The sequence below is a fragment of the Sinohyriopsis cumingii genome, unplaced genomic scaffold, assembly GCF_028554795.1.
Source record: "Sinohyriopsis cumingii isolate HCF-2022 unplaced genomic scaffold, ASM2855479v2 utg001437l, whole genome shotgun sequence".
NCBI classification, from domain to species: domain Eukaryota; kingdom Metazoa; phylum Mollusca; class Bivalvia; order Unionida; family Unionidae; genus Sinohyriopsis; species Sinohyriopsis cumingii.
Window position 1 is genome coordinate 285433 of NW_028315999.1, and position 18894 is coordinate 304326.

The 18894-nt window shown below is 32.6% G+C and overlaps 1 protein-coding gene across 2 annotated transcripts; it reads right to left on the minus strand.

Annotated features, from left to right (window-relative positions):
* Positions 1–405: 405 nt before the first annotated feature.
* LOC149772487 (patched domain-containing protein 3-like) lies at positions 406–8772 on the minus strand. 2 transcript variants are annotated; one of them, XM_089947690.1, is made up of 4 exons: positions 8625–8772; positions 4709–5053; positions 2783–2983; positions 406–2505 (listed from the first exon to the last, which is right to left on the minus strand). In XM_089947690.1, the coding sequence occupies exons 2-4, from the start codon at positions 5037–5039 to the stop codon at positions 1115–1117; spliced, it is 1923 nt and encodes a 640-aa protein (XP_089803816.1). In that variant the 5' UTR covers positions 5040–5053; positions 8625–8772; the 3' UTR covers positions 406–1114. The 2 variants fall into 2 exon arrangements, with proteins under 2 accessions (XP_089803816.1, XP_089803815.1); XM_089947689.1 differs by having other exon boundaries at positions 4028–5053.
* Positions 8773–18894: the final 10122 nt, after the last annotated feature.

Here is an 18894-nt window from a genome sequence, read left to right on the forward strand (position 1 = left end):
CAAATTGTATGAGGGGAAGCAGAGAGTGTCGACATGAACAAAGTCTTCATTGTCTAAACTTATATTTACTGTACATGTATGTACAATCGCATGTTAATAATAATATGAAATAAACACACGTCAGTAGAAGTATTCATTAATTTATTTCAACCATTATTGAATATACAGTACAATTACAGCTAGCATATACATGTACATGTATACGGTGTGATGACATCGTAAAATAAAAATGTGCATGATTCAATTATCCGGAAAGCTCGTTAATCCGGACATATTCACTGGGAACGAATGTGTCCGGATTAACGAGGCTCCACTGTGTATATATATATATATATATATATATATATATATATATATATATATATATATATATATATATATATATATATATATATGAGTATCAACAATGCAATAATTTTATGTGTGTATGTGTGAGTGTGTGAGTGTATCTCATCCTGCATTTTCTACTATAGCAGAAACTGATTAAGAAAGGGATAAAAGCCAGGTGAAGATTTTGTTTTGTTCATAACATATCATCTTTCAAAGGAATTGTGAATTTGTAAAACAGTCATTAACAACACATTTTTAGTCCACCTATTTCTTTTGTCATGGATCACGTCGATTTCAGCTACAATTATAAAATAAATGAGTGAATAGAGTCAATAAATCAGTGTTTTTCATTTAGAATCCTTGCATGTTCTATCTGATTGGATGAGAATGAGTTGTCAGAGATCCTATCTTTAAGTAGTAACAATAATGTTTTGTAAAAGCACTGATGAAAGGGTAATATAATAGACAAATAGTTGTTTTGCAGTGTATCTATCACTCAAAAGTCCATATATTCAGACGTTTCTATTCCTATATAACGGATCAAAGTTTGATAGGAGTAATATACACAACAGTAGTATAAAGGATTATACACAAATGTATACATAATATGCGTGTATTCCTGGATTAAGACGTTTGCAACTTTTCACATTGCATTCATATTTTTGATACCTTAAGCAGAAGTTTTGGGTTATAGGAAAATTTAAATGTGACAAATAAATGATCTAAAACTAAATCACTCTTTTTAACGCCCCATCTATCCTTATTATTGATGTTTCTAAGTTAATCAAAATGCGCTTCCTGCATTATTACTGGATTGCGTATTTCTCTGTATCTGATTCGCAACTTTTGCTCTGTGAGGGCCAATGAATGATAGTACCACGGGAAGGAAAAATACGGCATGAGCCAAGCCAAAGACAATAACAAGGATCATTACTCTAAAAAAGGAGCGGAATATGTAAGATGCAGCAGCAGCAAGGGTTATCACGCCCAGGAGAGATGATGCTGCGCCATGGAAAATGGGAGCTCCCGATCTTATCACAGCTTCCTTTACCCTATCGTCTCTAGTACTGCCATCAGCAATCATGTAACCATGACAAATGTGTGCAGCATAATCCACTGAAAAACCTACACTCATTATTATGTGAATCATGGTAATTGTACTTAATGTTAACCCAAGAAACGAAAGAAAGCCTAGGATTCCAATCATTATCATAACTACAGTGATCGTCACGTAAATCAGTAATAGGGGATGTGGCATAAACAAAACGGTAACGAAGAAAACTATTGCAACTGCAATCCCTACCGTCTGTAAAGTTTGTGGAAGAACTGCCACGTACTGTTCATAGAAAATAAAAGCGGGGGAAAAAGCGAATGGTGATAACGACGACGACTTAGCGACATCGCGCATATCCAACATTAATTGTCCTTGATCGGTTGTTGATTTAAGGTTCTCAGACATGATATAAAACCTGGATGCTGTGATTCTTTTAGATAGAGAGTTTATTATTACATCATTTTTAAACCTCTGATAAAGTGGATACGTCAAGAATCGTGATTCTAGATTGGTTACAAAATTATCTTCAGAAGAGTCATTATAAAATGGTGATTCCTTATAGGCAGATAACCAACTAATCTGAAAATTATCATTAATACTGGGGTTAGACTTAGCATTTGTCAAAAGATTTCCAACTGCATCTTGCGTAACAGTGCTAGAATATAGAAAAGTGTCGGGAACAACGAATGACACAGGTGTAAGTTCTCTAAAATTGTCATCAAGCAATTGTCTATATTTATAAAAGTATGACTTTTCAGACACCAAATTTTTTAACTCAAGACCCTGCTTCATTGTTGTGACACCATATATTGATACACCAAGATATCCAGCAAACATCAGAAGTATGAAAATTTTAAGAGGGCGTTTAAGAACAATTTTTGGAATTAGCCAACCAGGAAATTTGTCTAGAAAGCTCTCCGCCTCTGTTCGTGACTTGGGTGGAGATCCAGCGCAGCAGAAAATGTGAAGTCCACTGTTTCCTTTTTCCTTTGCTTCGTTCTTGGTCAGCACGCGTAAGCATGTCATACAATGCCTCTTGGATTCTACACGTTGCTCATGTAATGTCATGCATGCCACAAAAAGTGTTGCTTGGTTCAAGTAGCAAATTATCACAGCAACACCTGAAATATAAATGCAAACCAGTATCACTAAGACTAGGAACATTCTCATTTTCCCTTTTATAACCATTAGTAGTTTGTCATTGTTTATGCCAAACTATCATGCAATCATAGTATAATGACGTTTGCAAAAGCGAGTGAGTCTTCACAGTTAAAACTACGTCCCTCTCTAGAATTCAATACCTAAATCATAAATAAATGCTCATTGTATGGAGTGGTAGTTTGTTAATAATGACAGACTAGCAATCTTTCATTTAGATATATACAAAATAATTCTCACCTGTGTAGATGCAAAAATTCCTGACGCTCAGGAAGACCGAGGAAGCTCCAGCGGCAAATGCAAGTAGATCTGTAACAGAAGTAATCGTGATGGCAACCCCACTTGTTCGCATAGTTTCGGCAATCTTTTCCTCCACGCTTTTTTTGTCTTGGGCTCCGGCAAGTCCTGAGAGTAGGATAAACATATCATCCACCCCAATACCTGCATAAGATAAAAGAATGCCTCTTGACAATGAGTGAAGAAACAATTTGTAATCTCTGGAAGACCATTCTAATAGCTGTTATTTGCATCTTCGTCAGATCTTTATTTTTATTTCAGTATGATGTGTCTAACAACGAATGTTATAGCTATCAGCGTTGAAAACATATTCATTCAAAAAAGGCACTTTACGCACGTCTCTAATAAGAAAACCATAAAATTGAAATAAATTTACTACAATACAGTCACTGGTGTCTTGCATCTGTTTTTTAAATGGCAAACCTATTTTATATAGATTTCTACACTTAATGTGGAGTCTTCTTTAGGGATGATATATTCATTAGCACTCTCCATCCGTTATAAAACACATAAGTATTAAGAACCCGAGGCAACGTTCAAGTACACCTGCAAATGTCATTGATTGAACAATTATACAAAGTTACAGTGGATGAGGTGGTGAAAGGCTATTATGATAAAGTATAATGTTAATTAAGTAGGTCTCACACTTTGCAGATGAATAGTCAGAACGATTAATGGAAGGTGCAGAATCGGGATTTCTGACTTAGCCAATCATATTATCGAATTTATTCATCTGATCCAGAAAGAGTTTTAAATAAAACTTATAAAATCTTATAACTATTTGACTTTAAAATGAGATTACATTGCCAGATAATTATTTTAATGTCGTTTCAATAGAATTCTAAAGCTAGAAAAAAAACTTCAATATCGTAAACCAGAGGGAGTTATTTGATTTTTAGATCTCTTGCCAACAATCACATGCAATATGCAATTTGCTTTAACAAAAATTAAATTGGGTGTTGAAGTTAATAAAGAAAAATAAGTAAATATGTGAGACAAATGTCTAACATATTTACTTATTTTTCTTTATTAACTGTTTAACTGTTTTAGCAATGTTTTACCATATTTACAAATTTTCCTCAAAATAAATAGGTAGTCCTGTCCATTGTTGGCTTACAAATGTTGTGCTTGTCTTGAAATTGCAAAATATTTCGGGTATGGATATATATTAAATAATACATACGCTACCTATTATTAAAAAAGGAACCACGCCCACAATGCTGACAAAACTCACTCCACATGCGCTGACAATTCCAAACGAAGATGCTATTGAAATAGCAGCAGCAATGACCCCAGGATACCCAAGATTTACTCTTTGGCCAACAGCGTCACATCTCGCTGTAAAAGTGGCAACACAGGAGTATGTAATCATGAGAGTGAAGGTAATAGCAAAAAGGATAATGTCTCCAGAAATGTTTTTATCGAGTTCCTGTTCCATAGATTTAGAATGCATATACGTGATTTCAATAGTGCTGGAAAGAAACGATTTCATTCTGAAAATAAATTCATTTTCCCAGGATAATACTGAGTCCGAATTTGATCTATCTGTTCTGATGTTGAACCGAAGACGCAACATTTGTGCTGAAGTCAAGTGTGTTCCATTAGAAGTAAAAGCTCCCACCAAAGTCTCATAGTATATAGGGTCAAACTTCTGGTGGTAGAAATATGGAAATGTGATATTATCAGCTCCAACTGCCGACAGAAACTCAGGAGAAAAGAAGAAGTCCCCCTCAACTGCGCAACCGAATCTATTTCGGGCGCAAATATCCGTATAATTTATGCTAACACCATTCTTATCAATGCTGATTTCTCTTACGTATTTATATATCCTCTCCACTTCACCGAGGATGATGCGATCGAGAACGTTACCTGATACCGCTCGAATAATTATTTCGGCTTGGCGACCCAGATCAGGCATTTGTTGTAAACCGACAAAGTCTGACCCAGATAGATCTGGAAATAAGGCTTTGACACGTTCACTGTCCTTGTTGGCGTCACTGTTAATGGGGGTATAGACATTCGTCACGTCAGTTTCCACCTGCATCCGGATCATTCCAATAGACAGTAGCCCATTCAGTAAGATGGTAACCATTATAAATTTCCAAGGATGTCTGGCAACCAAGCGTCCATATCTAGCAAACACAGATCCAAGCTTTCTTTCCACCTTCTCATAACAGTTGTAACACGTGCTTCCTCCCATTTGTCCTGAAGAAACTGTAATGAAAATCAGAACATATGCTTTATGCAAACTCAAAGTGCTGAAAATATTGCAAAAATCTTTAATGATGAGTTTGTAATCTATAAATGCTTCCATTTCGTACTTAATTATTAAATAATTCTGCTTTGCAAATAATTCTATGACAGAGAACTTTTCATGTTTCATCTCAAGGATATAACCTTCCTAGAAGAACTCGACGAAGTGTGCAAAGTGTATGTATTGTGAATTTTCTGTAAGCTAGGTCAGTTTGGGCTATTTTTTTTTGTACCATAAGCATACAAACCACACCATTTGTTGCCGCCTTTGAAAACAATAAGCATCCGAGGCACAATAAAACACTATAGACTACCAGAAGAGGTAGTAAGTCTAGCACACAGTATTTTAAGTCACATAATTGTCTTGCATGATACAATATGTTTAAAATATGGAAACATACCGATTGAATACAGCAATATTCTACCAACTACACCGAATGTATGTATCAACTACTTAACAGCAGTATGTGTCATTGTATTGCAATGAATTCGAAATCCAGTTTTTAATTTAAATCTTCAGAATATTAAGACCATAATATTCTTTTCGGATTGACATTGATATTTTCCAGATATAAACATGCAACGGTCATTATCTAAATATTAATAACAATAGTTAAAAGTATGTCACCTGATATGCACACTGCCAATTAAGCAAATGTATCCAAAATACATGGTACAGTATTAAAATCGGAATTTACACAGGTTGTTTTAAGAAACGAAATCACTTCCTTTTTCATGAGCATGATTGACATCAACAGACACAAGGAAAAACAAATGCATCATCATAATGATTACGATAGTTGAACTATAAGTTATTAGTAGAAATCATAGTAATAGCGGCAGTAGCAGTAGCAGTTCAGGGTGAAGATAAAAAGAAGAGATTATGAACATAATCATTATAAAAACTTTGCTTCATTGGCTTCGTCACATTTCAAATGAATATATATATATATATATATATATATATATATATATATATATATATATATATATATATATATATATATATATATATATATATATATATATATATATGCGCTACGTTATAATATAACTATATGGCAAATACACACTTTAAAATTTAATTTACTACATACCATATGCCAATTTTTTTTCATTTTGTCAATCGTTTTATCATTAAACATCAATTTGTCGGTTTTCGAAAGCCCTTTGATGCAAGGAAAATACACAGTTTCCGAAAACAGATTTAATAAGATTCGGATAGTGAAAAAGAACAAGAAAAACAGTCAGGACGCTGGTAGCCTGAACTATTAAAAGAGGTTGGGAATATATATTCGAAAACAAATATGTCTCATAAAATATTCTTCTCAAAGATTGAGTGGTGTGCCTGACTAATACGTACATAACAACAAGTAGCATCATATTATATTCAATTCTAAAGTAGATTTCTGAATATTTTTAATATTTGTAACAACATATTTCCATACATATTAAAATTGTAACACTTCAGGCACCCACTCTAATGCTTCATTATATAGATTGTGAGCTAGGAATCTGGCACAATTACTGTTGCGAAATTTTTATAACGTAACCAATGATCAATATTTAACATTTGAGCCAATATCCTGTTATCCTAAGTTTGAGTGGACCCGTATTTGTTTTGCCTTTTCGGCATCAGATAGTCTAAGGATTATTCTGAGGAATGTTTCTTCTAACTCATATTTTCGAAGACTTCAAAATTACCTTTATTTTTTGTATCTTATCATAAACATGATTTACAGCATGTTTCAAATTTTCAATAAGATTTTGAGCAATTCATAAATAACCGAAACTATGTCGATGTGCATACGTTGGTGAAAACTTTCATTAGCTTAAGGAAATAGTAAACATTTCTTTATAACTATACTTTAAAGTGAACTAAGTACTAGTGTGTATATTATTTGAAGTCAAATTACGTATGTAGAGCGAATTCGGAATTAAAATTATATTTTTGTCTTACATTTGTGGAACTTTTACCTCTCTCTCTCTTATATTCCCTTGCAAATGGCCGCCGTTGCGATAAACGAAAAGAATATAAAATTCTTACACTGTTTTCCGTCTCTACCACATCGCTATACCGAGATAATTCTTTCTAATGAACGCAGGGAATGTTTGGGACACCACACACTATCGAGAATGATGAAAATCTAAAGACAGGGCGTGCTGCAGAATGTGAAGGTAAGTCGTTCAGTATCTCAAATATACTTTCCATGCAACTGTGCTATATAATATCACCAATTACATACTTCCATCAATCTCATGAATACTATCCAGTTCATTATCAATCAACCTCTCTTAACCCTCACAAAGAAAATCAACAAGTATAAAAATACAATTCTGCTTATTCGAGAACCAATTTTCCATTTTTGAAAACGAATAATCAATTAAAATATAAGACAAGAAAATAAATAAATTGGAGCAAAGTTCATCTTGAACAATACATCAGAAATGAAATTACCTATTTTCACAATGTTCAGCTCTTGAATCCAAAATAAACGGCTGATGGCTTTATGGATGCTGGGAATGGAAAATTCAACTTGGACCTGTCCCTTCTTAACATATATGGTTGGAATATAATTTGTGAATCTGAATACGATTTGTTGCGACAGATGTCAGATGATCGTGAAGTTAATCTTACCAGACTTAAATCAGGGAAATGAAGGAAATAGGAATCTGGGGGGCTTCTAAAATATATGACTTCAGTAATCAAACAGTCAGAACTGTATTAAAGTCCTAATATTAAGATGGGACAAAGCGAACTATTATTGGTTTCTCACAATGGACGGTTGTATGTTTGCTAAGTAATGCATTGATAACAGCAAACCGTTCGCTTTTATATAAGCTAACAAGAAAATGATGGCGATGTAAGAGAGCGATGAGGATTCATTATGACACATATAGCGGTTGAAGTCCAGACTTCAAATAATGGCTGTTCTTTAATTTCCATTATTCAAACATACTGGGTAACTTGCAATTTTGCGACTTTAATTGTTTATTTATATTTATCTATATATTTATATTAAAAATTTTCTTTTTCTTTCCTCTAAGTTTGAAGTTTTTAAGTATTACTTTAAGAATAATTAAAATTGTATGTTTTGAAGAATTGCTTTCGAATTCAAACCGTAGCACAAATTAAAGATTATGGTGTACAACGAAGAGAGAGAGAGAGAGAGAGAGATTGTGATGCATGCACATATTTAATTTGTTTTACGGAATTCAAGAATATAGCATACACATTGAACTTTATCTCTGGGTGTTATATGACTAAGATGAAAATAAAAGCTTGATATAAAGCTATGCATTCAATTTAATCAATAACAGGATGCATATGCATGCAAAATACAGCCTTTATTTGAGGAGTATGGAACTATATGTATATCCGCTTCTTTACCTATTTACTTGTAGGTTGTGAATAGATATGTCTGCTTGCGCTTGTTAAATGGAGAGTTATAAACCGTGTTTTCAATATAGGAATGTAAACTTTATCTGTTTGTAGCTGAGTTTCAACTTATTGTAACGTATTCGTTCTTACCTTGATTCAGAAAGCTCCGTTACGCTATGTAGGTGTATCTGTGGTTATAGCTGTAGTATATAGGAACAATTTACGAGAGGTTTTACAAGTTGGACCTCACGGTCTGCATGTATTATTGCAACTGCTTAAACGGACGAACTTAACTGCCTTGACAAAAGATAACGCTTCATTGCTAGTTGTCAATGATTATGCAATCTTTACTTAAACTCCACCTTAATCGAGGAATTGCTCCTCCCCCGTAATTTAACCTCTGCTCATTGGATAATGAACGTTATATATATATATATATTGCAACACTCCTTTTATTGAACTGCCAAGTTCTTCTAGGAGCATCCCGATACAAGGTAAGTTAGATTGAATCATTGCAAAGTTATGTAACTGTTTTTAGAAATCACCTCTTCAAAGTTGATGTGATGGCTGTTTATATGTGCATTACTTTTACACTGGAAGATTTTGCGGTGATATATATATATATATATATATATATATATATATATATATATATATATATATATATATATTATTAAGGGAAGTTTCGCATATGATATTTCTATCTTTAGGTGTATCTGCTGAATGTAGCCGTTTATAAATTTAGCTTTGCTGGATGTGACAATAAGACCAGTAATTTGATGATGCTTTTCGTAGACTCGCTGCTAATGGCTGTAACTATCCAGCTTATATCCGATTAGACGGCTTCACACTGAATACAGTTCATATCACTAGGTTTCCTGTGATGCAATTTAAATATAGCTTTGAGAAAGGGAACACTCTATTATTATATGATGTCTGCTCATTAAGTGATACTTTTCAGAGTACACTTGAATTTCGTTGTCATCATTTATTCAAGGTTAAAGTTGCATTTTATAAAGATGCCAAATATTTATTAAAAAACCCAAAACAAATATTTATCATCACCTACTGAGTGAACTTTAACATCATGTGCTAGCATGCTCTTTTCTGTTTTTATCATAATTATTATTTGCAGTAATAGTAATAGCAGTAGCAGCAGCAGTGGGCGTATTGGAGATACTAATACGATGAGCATCATCGTGGACAGTTATAAATATTATTTTGCATTAAATATATTTAATCTCATTCTAATATGGAAGCAATACCTTACGGAAATATAAAATTAAGCAAACAAAGCACAAAGTAAAAGATCAAAGAACGAAAGTCTCGATATACATGCCACTAATGAAAGAGTTTTCAAACAAAAATTTGACCTCTGTAAAAGAGGAAGAAACCTACCTGTAGAGTTTGACCACATACAGTTTTATTTTAATAATTTGAAATGATTGAAGTATTTGGCAGTTAGAAATCGGATTAGTAGATTATATCATCATCAGTTAATAATAAAAATACCTATTATACGTTGATGATGGCCATGATAATGGTTTAATCAATTTAATATTCAAATTAGTTTAACCATACAAGTGTGTTGCCCAGAAATACAATTTTAACTTGTTCTGAAGATAGTTTTCTCTTGAACTTATTAAAAACAGTAAGGGAAGAAACAAAAAATGATAATCTTGTGCTTAAGAGAAAATAAACGCTACTAATTCAGAATGGAATAACTCAATAAATGCTGGAGGATATCAAACTTTGCATGTACTGTTAAAAGGTTTTTAACGCAGCATGCTGTGAAATGTAATGTTAATATGATAGAGTTATATCGGAGTAGAAAGGGATAAGCACAACAAGACAACGCTAACAACATGGTTGTATGATTCTGCATTTACTTACTAAACGAAAATTTGTATCTCAGAAAACTAAGACACTGCTAAAACATAGTGGAATACTCATTTGACCTAAATGTTGATTGAAATCGTTATATTCATCTCGGGTCAAAATAAATAAATAGATAAATAAATAAATAAATAAATAAATAATGAACACATAAGGAAAGATATTGTTGAAGGTATAAATTTGTTAGCTTATAGAAATAAAAGCAACTGCTCAATAACTGATCTATTTTTTTCTAAAAGGCACAATACCATTATTAATTATAACATTCAATTTATCCAGTACGACATGAAAAAGGAGAGAGAAATTAACAAAGATTCTTTAAGAGAAATAAATGTTGCTGGTGAACAACGCAAATTATATTTGTATAAAATGGGATGTGCAATGCAACTAAACATTCGGTAATTTGATGTATCTTCTTGAGTAAAGGCAACTTTTACATCTTATAAAAATGATAAATCAAAACATAAACGGAAACTCTTCAGCATTTACATAAAGAAATAACAGAGAAGACACATTGTTATGACCTTCTGAAAGCAAGAGTTAAGTTGCAAATTTCAGATGATGGTGATATAGATATCTCGGTTTGTTAATTTTACTCTTGTTCAAGTTTTGAAAGTGATAGTATAATGATATTTTAGAGATCGAAAAGTTTGAATAATATGTATTTAAAAAAAAGCTAATAACCAAGACTGGCTTAGTGTATTTAGACAAACTTAAGTTTAATAACTGCTGAAAACTATACACTTTTGACATTTTATTTTCTTGAATATAGAGCTATAAAAAAATTATGTTAATATAGTGTTGACTGCATTTTACTATTTTACTGAACAAATCTTATATATAGTAATCTGAAATCAACACGTTTAGCATTTTTCCATGCTCTATTTAATACGCTTGGTTTGGTTAACAACAACAGCTACTACTACTACTACTACTAGTAGTAGTAGTAGTAATAGTAGTAGTAATAATATGTTTGATATCAACATTACCCTTCACAATAACGTTTGAAAAGGGATTTCGATTATCTGATGGTAAAGAGTCCCACATCATCGATGTAGAGCAAGAGAGCTATCTGACTTTAGTAGAGTCAGAAGATCAGAGTCAGATATTGAAGCTAAATGCTCATGAGTCAGGTTGTTTACGTTTTTATAGACAAACACACCAGCCTTGCATGTATCTCCTTGATTGAAATATCTCTTAATTCTGTAATCTTTGATCAGGAGTTCTATATTAAATTTGTTCCTAATTAAAATATATAGCCAATATATATTCTCATCACTGTCGATAAAAGTGCGCTTGGTACGCCGAAGAGAACATTAAATTCTCTCAGCAGGATAAAGTAATAAAATGATAAGAATTGTATATGTATACTATCAGACCTTTGCAGCTTCCATGCGAAAATAACAATGACTTGGTTATTTGGATTTGTTTGTGCAATTTTTGTGTGCCCCTGCTTCTATTTAAAACTTTACAATATATGCTTTGACGAAACTGTATATGTTTATTCCTCACGACTTCAATTTAAATTTGTACAAAATTAATCTGAACAAGTCAGGAAAATCACTTGTTCATAAACATTTATCGATGTTTAAAAGCAGATGTAACTACCGCTTGATAATGCCGTGGAATGTACGTGCAAATGAGTTTACTAATATTCAGATATATTTACCCCCCTACTAAATATCGTTCGTATCATATTTACTTTATTGTTTAAAAAAGTCAATTGACTCTGTATAATTAATAGATATCACATGATTTAAATAGTATTTTTTATTTTAAAAAATGCATCATATACCATTATGACAAAGCTGTGCCCAACACAATCAAATTGAATCATTGCGGTTCAAGCCTATTTAGTATAAATGATTTATATTCAGATAAAAATCAGTTTGAGAACTATATAAGTAAATGTAATTGCAAATTGAGGTCAAAATTATGATGCAAATTTATACTGACAATATATTGAGATTTTAAAGTTTAAAGGAGTAGAAATAGATGTGAGTTAAGGAGAATATAGACATATATTATTTTAAAATTAAATTAGATATATTGGCAACAATTATGCATTTCTACGATATCCTGTTGTCTTTTCGTCTTTCTTGTTTTATGCACCGTTTGTTCTGAGTTCTTACAAGATTTGTCAAAAATATCGTCCTGTTTAATGCCGTTGAATTCGTTTAAAGGCACACTAGTGCATATCGTATAACCTAGGGTTTGTGAAGATTCAATAAGTTCATTGTTAAAGTATGTATAAGAGGGGGGCCGATTTAATTGAAACTTATAGATCACTAGCTGCTACGGAAATCTCAGGTGACCACATGCATAGGCTATGCCATCTTCGTCTAGTGGGATGGGTTGTGAGTCACGTGGTTGTAATTTAAATATGGAATTGGGTCACAATTATTACTTCCAGTTCAGTACCAAACGAATGTAGTTCTAGTCTATTTTTAGAACATTTTATTTTTCTCCCATTTTTGTGGTGATAGAAGAATTGTATTTATGCATGTTTGGCAGGGATTTAAAGGTAATTGTTTATTCTTGAGAATATGAGCTCAGGGTGTGGTTGTCCGTGTGTATTTCGGAGACAGTACACAGTGAGTAATAAGGCCTTGATTATGATCAGGAAGTGAAATATGTGTTCTGTTTACATGCTGCTCTGTTGACAGTCAACCGGGTCTCACTAAACACCCCAAGACACCATAGGACACCCCAAGACACCCCAATACATCCCAGGACACCCCAAGACTGTCAAAAAGCACATCAAGACTCAATCAGTTACCTACTTTAAATTTCATCAACAACACAAACAAACATAGAAACAAAAAGTGTGAATATTTAGCGAGTGTTTATTTAACAGAAAAAGTAGCGAGGTCAAAGATTTGCCAAGGGAAATAACTCATTTCGATGAAGAGTGTTCGGGTGCAGTAACGTGAATATGCATCAACATTTATAAATAAGTAGCAATACCACATGGGAGCAAGACATTTCGACCCCAAGAAAATTCCCTAGACATTTCGACTCCATTCAAGGGACAATTCGCCCCCAGTTCATGCATATTGAAAATAATAATTAGCACTGATATTAATTTCCACTAATTACGCCATTATTCATTGACATCTACAATTAAAGAAGATACCAACACATCTCTAAGTCGCCGAAAAAAATGTCAACAGTTAATTAAAATTAAAGTCACATTTATTAAGTTAATGAATGCACGCTAATCTGAATGAAAAGAAATCACATTTACTGCACACTAGAAATTTGCATAAAAAAATCAGATTTGTTTTAGAAACAATAATTAGCACACTGCTAATGGTCATTGCCACTAATCACATAGTTATTCATTGATGTCTGCAATTTAAAAACAAGATGAAAACAGTTAATTATAATTAAAGTCACTTTTATTAAGATAATCAATGCACGCTAATTTGAATGAAAATAAAAAGGTTTGAAAATTAAATGTACCACACGCTTTAAATTTATACAAAAGAGCCACACGTGTGTAAATTGTGGATTAATTTAAAGTAATTACAGTTTATATTGTGACATTTCGATCGGATATATTTTGATACAATATGAACTGAAATGTGTTAATTGTGACAATGGCGTTTTATCCTTGTGTACAATATCATAATCATGTCAGGCCTCGTTAGCTTGTTTTGTCTTGTAATATATGCGGGAAAAGACAGCATCGCATTTGTGATATAGGCTAGTGTAATAATTCGTTATCCTTCTTAATTCTGTCAGTCTTCCGTTCTTAAATATTTATTTATTTATCTATTTCTGAATTGAACATATCAGTTAGCATAGATGATGATTGTATATTCATACGTTATATATATATATATATATATATATATATATATATATATATATATATATATATATATATATATATATATATATATATATATATATATATATATATATCCTTCAAGCTTACCAGCCATCATACAGTTATAGAATTTCTTTATTTTTAGAACATAATGTAAATAATTAAATATTGAATCAATTAACGATTAGTAAAAACATCTTACTAATTTCAATATTTCAGGCTGACTCCAACAATGTTTGAAATAATTGCAGAGTATTAAATGTTTGACTTTAAATGCCAATATATCATGTTCTGTAGTTTCCAAAATTATTTCTAATTTAATTATTAATGAGCATGAAGTTAGTAGCGAAATCTTCTATACAATAAATCAATACTACGATTACAGATACATGTAAATTCTTAATAACATTTAACTTTCCAAAACACAATATATATTTTATAATTAGTAGTATATAATAATAATAGCTTTATTAATTACGGTGTATTTTCCATTTAGTGATTTCATGTACTTTGATTTTTATATACGTTTAATGTCCTTGAGGACGTTTCCGAAAATCTCTGTGGTTTGCTTTTCGGATCTGCACCTCCAGATGCTGTCATGTATGTGACAAATATGTTCTTTTTTCGTTAACTGATAATTCGCGCTGTCGTAAAGAACGCTTCTATCAACCATGAAATGGAGCTGTGTCACGCTGAAAAGTTTATGTATTAGATCTTGTGCGTTTTGTGGTTTCCAGTCAACGGAAAGTTTTAGAATGTTATTGATGAATGCATTGTCATTAGTCAAATTCATGCGTTTAGTATTTTTGCAGCTATCTTTTGAAAAAAATATTTATGTAGTTTGGGTTTCAAGTTATTTATAAAGTTTGGTGCAAATGTTGGATGATGTTCATTGATGACTGTTTCCAAAAGTTCCGGTCGACTTTCAAAATCTATTGTAGTATTTGCGTCCGTGATGACACCGGTATCAAATAGTTGGGTCTTTATTATATCTCGTTCACCCTTTTCCACCCATACTTTATTTTGAAGGAAGTGCCTGACATTATCCTTCAGATGTTTAGTGCAAAGATAGCGTGTAACCGAGGGGAATACAGGCTGTATTGGCTTGGATATACTCTTCTCATCCTCACTTCCAAATTCCATCATTTCAGGCACTCTTACTTCCACGGACTCAACACCTCTATCTAGCTCTGTAGCAATATGTTCCAGAAAGCTCTTGTAAGTTCTGTAAGAAGCGTCTGTGTACAGAAAGACAGGATCAATACATATCGGATGTTAGTTTGTAATGTTTCCGACAACTCTTTGATACGTTATACTATCGATTTGCTCATCAATAACTCTTTGATACGTTGCACTATCGTTTTGTTCGTCAATAGCTCTTTATGCAATTTGTTTTGTAAATATAATGCGAAAAAAGTACGATTTGCTAGAGAACTCAATAGTCAGTACATTTGCATTTTTGTTTGATAGTGTTGATAATGGCCTGATTTACAAAAAGTTAATTTTATATTTTCTTTATGGAAACACTGGAAAGTTATTTTGGTAAAAACAAATGTGAATTCGATAGCTCATATATATTTTTTTCTGATTTCAGCTAGAAACTTGCTATTTTAAATAAATGTAAAACGATGAAAGTCTACCTTTTATATTCTATTACTATGCTTGCGAAAAAATTAATAACTTCTAAAATAAACCAGTTATGTGTGTTTCATCGTTTTTCTTCTTTTAATCAATCTGTAATTTGGCTAATATTTTTGGTATGTCCTCTGGATTTGCTTTTGAGACAGAGTAATTCATACAGAGAATTAAATGACATGGTGGTTTGTGAGTTATTGTTCATAATTAATTGTCTTATGTGACTGTACCAATCATTAAATGGCCTGTATAATCAGACAGATAAGGTAAATTACATCTGATATAGCAAGCACGACATTGATGTAAAATCGAAAGGAATTACAGAGCGACTTTCCTTCACCGCTACATAAAATCAAGGGAAATCACTCGCGTGGAGCTTGTAACACTCTTTGGTCATGTATTCTAAACGTCTCTGTAAAAAATGTTGATGCACGATTTAAAATTAAAATTTGTATATAAATAATTAATAACAAAATAAATGAGAAAAGTATGGTGCATACCCATGTCCGTATTTGTTTTTGCTTTTCTTCCCCCGCTTCTTAATACGTTTTTGAGAGCTTTGGTGCCAATATATGTAATATTGGGGCGTTCTTGGAGAGTCTTGGGGTGTCTTGGGGTGTCCTGGGGTATCTTGGGGTGTTTAGAGAGTCCGACTGCCAACCTTTTACAAGAACTTCACCGTGAAGTCATCTTTGAAGGTATTTTAGATTAGCATATGATTTTTATTGATTGTAACACAGTGGAAAGGTCAGTACTGAGAAACAAATGTAGAGAACATATAGTACAATTAATTGTGTCATATGGCCATATATAAAGTAGTACGCACGAGGGGTAACAACGTGAAAGTCGCCCGTCTTGGTCGCGTTCCGAAAGAAGCCGTCGAAGAGTTATCAGAAAAACACAGTGCAGCCTATAAAGGATTCGTTTTGGGAACCGGTTTGTTCGACGGAGAGCACTGATGGAGGAGTTATAACGTCATTCTACTCTGAAATGCCGAAGTTGTTGTTTGACAAGGTAGGACGATGTCTACATACAAAGTTCTCTCCACATGTCATACGTCTTGTTATATTGTTTCAAAGTTCATTTTTATCATTATTATCATTGGGCAACGATTATATTTGATTTGCAAGATTCCAAAATTCGATATGATCGGCCGATCGATATTTCACTCGGTGCTTATGTGAGGGGTGCAGAGCATTATCATAAAGGTCATTTGTATACATGTACATCATCTTCGTGAGACCGGATCTTTAAATTAAGTTGTACAACTTAAGTATATATGCAACTGTTTTTAATATGTATGTTCTTCCCTCTCCCCGTCTCACACACACAGACACACACCTTAGAGGGGTTAATAGAAACACCAAAACACATTGAAAAACGAAATAGACACTGAAATACACATGTATTTACATGTTCTGTGTATTTATCGGTGAACACACAAAAATTATAACTTGTTTTTGCTTGGACAATAATATAAAACAAAACAAAATATAATTTATGTGATTTTGATATGAATTATTTAGAGCTTAATCTTTTCCTATTTTATAGATAAATTCATGTAATGGCGTCACTCAGTCGTACTTCATTCGACATATATGATAAACAGAGAAACGTAGTAATACATACACAGAATAAAAGTGAAAAGAATCAAAAGTATTCGCCGATATTATATTATATATTTACTTTCATTTTTAATGCTACAGCTTTTGAGAAATAAATTTGAATTAAACCGACTTACCTACACGTCCATTCCGGAGATAACCTCCGTTCCAGAACGAGGAGTCTTTATCATAGCACCTCCGTTTCGGAACGAAATAATCAGCTATGTATGATACGTGTCCAATCCAGTACGACCGACTGTCGAATGCTATAACTTGGAATAAAGTAAATACTTATCAAAATCGCTTCAGTCATATTTTATTTTGCTTCGTATTACTATTCAAACAAAACCAAAAAATAATTCATGTGTGTACACCGATGTAAACACCAAGAACATGAAAATACATGTGTATTTCGGTGTTTTTAGTAACGACCTTGGAACAATGGGACAAGTGCATTGCTTGTACAAAAGCTTAACAATCTAGGCTGTATAGTTATATGTGCGCGAAAATGTGTAGAGCAAATAATATATTTTGGTTTTGAATTGTTCATGGGGTTTTCTATATCTGATTGTAAAATTGATTCTGTAAATGTTTCATCTCTCATACTTAGGATGAATGCTAAAATTTATTCAACATCTTTCAGCTGCTGTAGTAAAAGTCATAGGGTCATGAAATCTTTAAACACGCACTATATCAGTAATGGGTGTCATTTTTGGTTTTAGAATTTGATTCTGCATATTTTTAAGTGGCAATTAGTTACTTTATTTGAATTCTTATACATACCTATTCCTTTACAAGGTCATTATTTAGACACCCTGACAAAAATGCGTACGGTAAAATCAATGTTAAAGAATCTAGTCAGTGTTGGACGAAATGAACCTAATGGTGTGATCCAGTACAATCCGGATTAAATGTGTTCTTTTCTTGACCCAAGTCTAGTACATGGCCACCATTGCAAAATTCCATAGCGATAGAAAATTTTCATCTGGAAGTTTCTTGATGAATGTTCAGATGGAGAGAATTCAACAAACAGGGTTAAATATACTTTGGTTAAAGAAAATTAGTGTTAAATTTTAAAACAACTTATATTTGATTTAAAGTGCGTAAATGTATATACATGAATTGTGTGACTTTTACTATGGTAAATTCATTATACAACATTGATTAAATTAATCATGAAGGGATCTCTAGTCATGATACGAAAGGATGTTATGGTGCTCAGCTACCAGAGCATATTGGGCTGAAGGCTGCCATTGATATTTCATTAGCTTTTTTAAAGCTGTGGTTTTATAAATGTAAATAAAAATCAGATTTGCTACCATAATGCACAAAATATTTGGTACGACTTCAGTTAATTATATGGACCCAGCTTAGGTTACATCGTATATACTGAGCTACATGTTTGATGTGACTGAAGAAGATAATTATTTGGACTCACATGTCCACGTAC